Source organism: Lycium barbarum, chromosome 5 (assembly GCF_019175385.1).
Source record: "Lycium barbarum isolate Lr01 chromosome 5, ASM1917538v2, whole genome shotgun sequence".
Taxonomy (NCBI): Eukaryota; Viridiplantae; Streptophyta; class Magnoliopsida; order Solanales; family Solanaceae; genus Lycium; species Lycium barbarum.
This window is the reverse complement of record NC_083341.1, coordinates 142,342,510-142,350,357: the sequence shown is the minus strand read 5'-3', so window position 1 is coordinate 142,350,357 and position 7,848 is coordinate 142,342,510. Positions and strand designations below refer to the sequence as shown.

Here is a 7,848-nt window from a genome sequence, read left to right as displayed (position 1 = left end):
TGAAAAATATTTTCTCATGTTAAAATTGGAAAATATTTTCCTTCGTATCAAACACACCCATATTTTTGCTGATTCTAGTGAAGGTATTTCACTTGTGACCAATTAGGGTATTGCACTAGTAAATCTGATATTGGAATGTCTGTAAAGTTTGGAGATGATTGCCTTAGTGTTTGTATAATTGGAGATGATTGCCCTACTTGCATATATATGGTGTATATATGTTGTAAAGCAGTTTAAGACAGTGAATATGTAGTCGAATTTGTCTTATCCTAAGCACCTACAACATCATGATCACATTCGCTTATTCTAAATTCATTGGTAGCTTAACACATAATTACACCTCCAACAAGAGGGAAAAATATGAAAATGAAAATTATGAAGAAAATCGAGTTTTGACTTTCTAACTGCTTGATTATACAGTCAAAGTGGAAAAGCTGCCTTTAATATCATCTCAAGCCCTGCTAATGGTGTTGCTAAGCTCTTTCTTTAGATTGTATAAGAAAAAAATTGAAAATTTCCCAAAAAAGCAAGCGAACACATATTGGTCGGGGGCTCTCAGTAGCCCAATTGATTGATTACCTGAATTTCCACCTAGTTTGTGAGGGTTCAATATCCCCTCCCCATTTCCCCTTCCCCTATCCCCCTATGGAATTTTTTAAAAAGAAAAAAACTCACGTTGACCAAGGTGGACGAGAAGTAAATGGTAGAGTGATTTAGCATGGTGCTTACTAAAGCTCAGTAATATCTAACTGTCAATCTTATATCAGTCATCAAAACAACATACATTTGACCAATCATTTTATCAAGAATAGCAAGGCAAGTAAGAGAACCAAGCGGTTTCTCCATTAGAACATTGAAGGCACTCCAAAAATTTGTGAAGTCGAAATCCACTTCCAAGTGAAGGCAGCAAGAAGTGATCATTGAACGCTGCATTTCAGGACAAGAGAATAGACAATCTTTTTCAACTAAACATTTACAGCACTTCTCTCACCCAAAAACCAAAAATTGAACTCAAATGGCCAATGGAACAGGCCGCGTCGAAGGTATATACTACTGGACAAACATCATCAACAAATTAAGAAATGTCAATAGATCATCATGCAACTTCAAGAGGTTAACAGAAGAATTCCAAGTATGTTGGAAGGCTCAACGTTTCCTGTTGTTAGCCTGGTTTGATGAAGACGGTACCATCAATCTTCTGACTCCATCATCTTGTTGATCAGAGCCAAAAAGAATGCTGCTCCACCTTGTTGATCTTTGCACAATTCGAGTAGGCACTCGATCACTATCCTCCCCACCAGATGCCTCATATCCATCACTAGTAGACCTAGACAACGGAGTGTCTCTCTGAAGAGTCATTCCAGATGATAGGTGGCCTACAAGACGTGTAGCGTCTTCAACTCCGGACGATGACATTCGGAGCGGATGAATGTCCGGAGAGTCCAAACTACTCTCCGGTGAAGAAGCAACAACAACACCTGAGGTGGACAGTCCTCGGCTTGTTCGGAAATCACTCCGCGCTTCAAGCTGAAGGGGAGCTAAACTGCTTGATGACTCAGTTATCATGGGCCTTCTATTGTTTTGAGATATATCACTTGGAATTTTACTCAAGGTTTCGAAGGGTAGTTCTGCAGGTAGTCGAACTCGTTTGCTAGCTCTCCTTCTATTGTTATCAGGCCTAGGAAGCACCATGCGACGTCCACTACTTCCTAAACTGCTATTTGTTTCAAGAGCATAAGGTTCTTTGTTTCTCACTATTGGCTGGAGAATTTTCGATTTCTTCCTTGCTTCAGCAGCAGCTTTTGAAACATCCTCTGCGTTCAGTCGTGCTAATGTCCATGGGCTAATCTTCACAGCAGCCGGATTCTTTTTCTTGATTGGTTCCTCAAACGTTGACCTTTTACCAAGTGAACTGACCGATACAGTGTCAGGAGGAACAACATCATACTGCAGGGAACCACCAAAAAAATAACCAAAAGTTAGTAAATTAACCTTTTCAATTCACCTATAGAAAAGCATTAACGCATACACTGTCGCTTTGGCTTTAATAAAAGGAAAGAAAAACAGAAGAAACTGAATTGGAAGCATTACATAAAACTGCATGTGTCAGCCATAAAAAGCAACAAAGCAGGATGGTTTCTCTTCTGAATTTCATTTACTTAACAATGATAAAATCTTGCAACACCCGCTCAAGCCTTTAATTCCGTAAACCAAACTAATACACCTTTAGATAAAATAAAGATAAAATAAAACACCAAACAATGACCAAAGTTTATCAAAGTCCCATGCAAAAATCCAGCTTTTTGCCCCCATCGAACTAGAGAACAATTCAGGAGAATGCCTCTTTATTTCAGACCCCCATACAGTTAACACAATTCCATTTAATCTCTCAATGCTCTGTCATTCTCAAGTTTCTAACTATAATCAGACCATATGAAGTCCTACCTTATACCAATCACCAACCATACAATCCCCTTGATGGTTGATTACCCAATGAACCAACTGAAGAACTGTTCAAGATTTGCCATCTGTCAAAGTAGATTACTATGCTCACGAGGATATATTGGCAAACCTCCACGGTGAAAACAGAAGGTTTGATTTTCCAAAAAACCTAAGGAGTTTTGCCATCTGTCAAAGTAGATTACTATGCTCACGAGGATATATTGGCAAACCTCCACGGTGAAAACAGAAGGTTTGATTTTCCAAAAAACCTAAGGACGTTTGACAGCAAAAGAGCCAAAATCTATTAAGCTCAAGATTGAACTCGGGAGTCCACTTCAAAGAGGTTTTATTCAGAAGCAGGCAAAGCATTGGCTACATTATGGGGTCAAAGGGATTTTTTTTTTTTTCTGACAAGTTTAAATGGCATTGAAGCTAAGAAATATGAAAATAGGAACTAAATTTAAATCCACAAACTCAATAAAGGGCTGCTAATACTATAACTAACTGTTTAGTACTCTAAAAAATTCCTCGAACTTGTCATAATTGAATTTCTGTTGATCCATACCTGATCCTCAACAAAAAGGCGAGGTGGAGTGCACCATGCTGCTCGATGGAAAGTATTGAAGGAGCTTGCACTGCTTAACCCAGTAAGAGAGCTGACAGTAGACATTTGAGGACTTTGCTGACCTGCAACTCCTTGTTGCTCTTGATCTCTGAGAGCAATAATGTAATCATAGGTGCTAATTCCCTGTCATCCAAGCAAACACAGTCAGTCAGCTGATAAACAAAAGCCACAAAATAGGTTCACCAGATAAGTGATGACAAAAGACTAACCTTCTTTATGAGAAGTATGTGAAAGAAGAAAAGCTGAGCAAGTGGTAGGGTTGCTATCATGGCCAATATGGTACAGACTGCCTGTTACATGCGGAACTAACTTCAAACGCATTTCGGAAAAAAAAAATATACAAAGACCAAAAAAAATTCTTTTAAATAAAAATACAAAAACCAATTCGTGTAGATCCCTAACGTTGAAGACATAATTAGGCAAATAAAAGTGCGCTCTCTCAAACAGCATAAACTTTTAGTTGAGACGGTAACACATTTTAACATGGTATCAGAGCAAGTACATGTTCTAGGTTCAATCTCACCGGCCACCGCCAGCCACTATCAAAAAGAATTTTCATGTATTTGGCTAAAGAAAAAAAAAATTAAGCCCGCACGTGAGGGTGTGTGTTGAAGACCTAATTTAAGTAAATAAGATGGTCACATACTTCAGCATTTCACTTTCTATCACAACTTAGTATTGGTATGAACATTTGTGTTACTTCTTTTTCTGCATGCTACTCTCCCTTTCCCAATATAAAACTTCCATAATGGCATGAAGGAAACATGAAGTCCTGACATAAAGGCAAAATGCAAGGATACTCACCACCACAATAACAAAGGGAACAAGGGAGAAACTGCTTCCTAATTTGGAGGTGATTTCTGCAGAAAATTTCTTCTTCTCAATAAAGCAACAGATCAGCACGAGAATTCCAGTTGACCACTGAAGTATAAGCTGCAATCTCAAGTCCAAAGTGCACAAACCATGTATAGACCTGTCAATAGTCAATTAAATGGAAAATGCACAAATATTTTAAACTAGCAAAGATTCCTTGATCATACCAAGAGGAGGGCCGAAACCATGAGCGTAAAGAACTTGCGGTAGTTCCTTTTACCTATACAGTTGTTAATCCACTACAGCAACCAGAAAAAGAGAAATACAATTAGGAGGTATTTACATCAATGTCGAAACAGTCAAGCATCTATGCTATATGTAATATATTTCAGACCACTCAAGGTTGTCAAATACCCGGCAATGATGGTCAAACTGATCTACGCACTTGTCACATACTCTGCAATGCTTGCTGTATTTAAACACCTGCATGTATCGTCCAGCATTGACTTATATCTTATGAACATATATTAAAGCAATCTTTCTAAAATAAAAACAGTTATATCAAGCTAAAATAACTTCACATCAGTTTTAAACAAAATCACAAATTATGATATTCTTATTTTATACCTTGATAACTTAACACGAATGTTTTTACTCCATAATTAGAGGGTGCATCTGTAAACCGAAAAATAATAACTAGATGGTGCTTCTAAAGTTAGGAATTATATTCTTGTTTTGCAACTAGACATTTCTGCGCAAGCTTTTCACTTCAGAACATAATAGGGCTTCTAATAAGTGAAAGCACTAGAAACGATGGGATGTGAAGATACACACCTCTACTTCACACAAACTGCAGTAGAACATGCCATCTTCACTCAACTGTTGCTGAGAAGATTCCTCGTGTCTGCCCGTGCATTTGCTGATAAGAGCACAAGGTAGTAGGACCCACAATCCGGAAGAGCAGGATCTTTGATGAGTAGCTGTAATTTTCTGTTCAGTTTCATTGTGATCTGAAGCTGGTTCAGCTCCTTTATTGCTTTTTACAGATGCATTTTCCCCAATTGAAGCAGCATTAGCGTCCTGTATAGATGAAGTCGTATCACACCCTAATTTAGACTCTTTAAGTTGAACCTGATTTTTCTTATCTAGCTTCTTAAGGTACTTCTTGGATTTAAAAACTCCTGGATCAGCAGGATCAGCAGCAGCACACCAGATATACAAGCCAAATGCACTAATTATCTGTAGAAAAAACAAACGATCATATACCAGATGCGTTTAGATGAAAACTCACAGGGTACATTAGCCAAACTTTTGAAGCCGTTTACATGAGGTTGTTGAGATGTATTTAAGTCATGAAAGAACGGATATCAAATTGTCAACAATCTCATTGGATAGTTTTTGACATTCTATAACTTAAACAGCAGTTTTCAAATAAAGTGAAAGATTATTCCGGAAAAACAGTGAATAACTCTCATGGCCAAACAGGCCCTTGTATCAAATTCTGAACCCATATTTCCAAATAATTAAAGAAATTTGAACCTATAAAGCAGTTCAACTAAAAGTGAATTTGGATTCTACTAGCTTGCATTGTATCAAATAGAACTGCAGAGTTTATGTAAGATACGAGCTTCGCCGTAACTCAACCACAAAAGCTAGTTCATATAAGGAGAACACCAGTCTGTTCCCCAGCCAATGTAGGACTCTAATACCCCGTACGCCCAGACTGCCAACTGGAGCGTGGACAACATAACATGAGGGCCCAAACGGGGACAAATGTGGCTCTGATGTCATGTAAAGATACTGACTTTCATAATATGTCCAGTCATATAGAGAGTACAACCTAAAGAAAGAAAAGAATCTAGAAAGTACAATGGTACACATAGAGGAAAGATCTGTGACACTTGTTCACAATCAAGAACCAGGAGGCACCTAAAAGATAGATCTGAGTTCTTCATTGCCTTGACAAAAATGCAGCTATGAAAGATAACAAAAGAAGGCAAAAGAATTCAAGAATGGCTTACAAGTGGAGTATAAAGCCCCATCACAATATACTGAAGCATTTTCTTTCCCACAAAAGGTGCAAAGAATACATAGAAAGCAAATCCCAATGCCAGAAATACAGCAACAGCCACCACCTGCAAACATAAATAGATACCCAAAATCAAACACATGTTACAGAATTCCCAAATTAGACTAAAATGTACACATGAAACACAAACACACAAAAAAAAAAAAAAAAAATTGGAACCTGGAGAGGATGATAGGGTAGTTGCCATCCATGTTTCCTCATTGTAGCAGCCTATAAATTTGCAAGAAAATGCAAGAGAGTAGAAAAAAGATTTGATTTTTACTTCAATCCTCTCTTAAATCTATCTTCTTTCAGTTCCCCACATTTTCTTGGGGAGTAAAGATCAGTTTTTTATTGTACAACAGAAAATCAAGAAATCTTGCAACCCCATTTACCATATAAGTCTCATAAGATATGAAAATGGAAGAAATTGGGAAAAAAAAAAAAAAAAAAAACAAGAATAGCACCAAATAAAGGTATAGCTTAAAGAGAAAGAAAATGCATAATGTTGACTGACAGTGGAGTTGTGAGGGAAATGAATGACTTAGCTAAGGCTTTTGTATAGTTCACTCAATCATAATCCACAAAACAAAACACCCCATAAGAAAAAACAAATGAGGTTGATGAATGAAGAGAGAGAAAGACAATAGCTTTGAGCCTTGAAAACAAAATAAGTACTACTACTCATTATTTTTTGTTCCAAATTTTTTTGGGGTTTCTTTATTTTGAAGTTTTTATTTTTATTTTTATTTTTGTTTGTGTTTTCTTGGGAAAAGGCCTGTTACAGTGATTGATCTGTAGGTGGTGTAACTCAATGAGAGGGATTGGCATATGCTTTTCAAGCTTATTATTACATTTGCCAACCAACACAAACCTGCTTTCACTTTTTCCCTTGTTTCTTGCATTGCCTTTTGACATAGGCAAAATCATGTGTTCTCACAGAGGCAACAACAGCCAGTTGTATTTTTTCTTGACAAATTGACAAAAATAGTTACCTATGTTTGAGGGTAGATTCAAATTAGTCCCTTGAGTATGTACTTAACGGTGTTGGTCTTGTAAGTTCGCCAAAAGGTAACACTTTTAATATCTATCCGGTACTTAGACCTGTTTGGCCATGAGAATTTTTCATTTTTTTTCAAAAAAAAAAATCATTTTATTTGAAAATCAACGTTTGGCCATGAAAATTTTAAATACAACTTGAAGTTGTATTTGAAATTTAAAAAACGCCCAAAACCTTATTTTCACTTTTTCACTTTCCAGTGCATTCAAACAAGCAAATATTCTTTGCAATAACTACAACCAAACACAACTCCAACTTCAAAATTTCAAATAAAGTGAAAAATATTTGATTTTCATTGCCAAATGCCTACTTAATAATTCATGTTCGTTAAATTTGACGGGAAAAGTAGGAAAAAGATTTAACCATAAATATTAAGAAAGTCCCATTAAATTCTAAAATATGCAACAAAAAAAATCTACACTAAGAAATAGAAAATTAACAAAAATTACACTTTAAAAAGTTGCACCAATGCTCTAGAAATAAATTGAAAATAACATAAACTATAATAATTGCACCTATAAATGTCAGTTACCGCTAAATTTTTCTTTTTTTCCATAGTTCTCGTCGAGTCTAACGGGCATAGTTTGATAAATATTTGATAGAAACAAAGTGTTAACTTTTGGCAAACTTAGTAGGCGCTCGGCCATGAAAACCAAAAATTATTCACTTTATTATGGAATTTTGAAGTTGGAGTTTGTAACGAACCGTCTGGTCGTTATTGGACTTTCTGCAACACCTGCCTAAAAACCAAGTTGATATGTTGTACGATTAGTCCGCGGGGAAGGGTATGCTTAATTTTAACTATAGTCAAGTCGGTAAGGGCTAAAAATGTGTAGGGTC

General features: G+C 36.5%; 1 protein-coding gene across 1 annotated transcript; it reads right to left on the bottom strand.

Moving 5' to 3' along the window:
• Nucleotides 1-871: 871 nt before the first annotated feature.
• On the bottom strand, nt 872-6,828 carry LOC132642014 (probable protein S-acyltransferase 22). Its single transcript, XM_060359235.1, has 9 exons — nt 6,129-6,828; nt 5,902-6,015; nt 4,715-5,119; nt 4,295-4,363; nt 4,108-4,179; nt 3,872-4,000; nt 3,277-3,357; nt 3,008-3,190; nt 872-1,947 (listed from the first exon to the last, which is right to left on the bottom strand). Exons 1-9 carry the CDS (start codon nt 6,168-6,170, stop codon nt 1,147-1,149), a joined length of 1,896 nt encoding a protein of 631 aa, XP_060215218.1. The 5' UTR covers nt 6,171-6,828; the 3' UTR covers nt 872-1,146.
• Between the last annotated feature and the right edge of the window lie 1,020 nt (nt 6,829-7,848).

Bases quoted from the DNA above. Each gene is read 5' to 3' on its own strand.
- LOC132642014 (XM_060359235.1), bottom strand. From the start codon at position 6,170: ATGAGGAAACATGGATGGCAACTACCCTATCATCCTCTCCAG. The intron at 5,120-5,901 runs GTAAGCCATTCT...TTTTTTCTACAG, and splicing joins TGGGGCTTTATACTCCACTT to ATAATTAGTGCATTTGGCTT. The intron at 1,948-3,007 runs GTATGGATCAAC...GGTTCCCTGCAG, and splicing joins GCCTTTTTGTTGAGGATCAG to TATGATGTTGTTCCTCCTGA.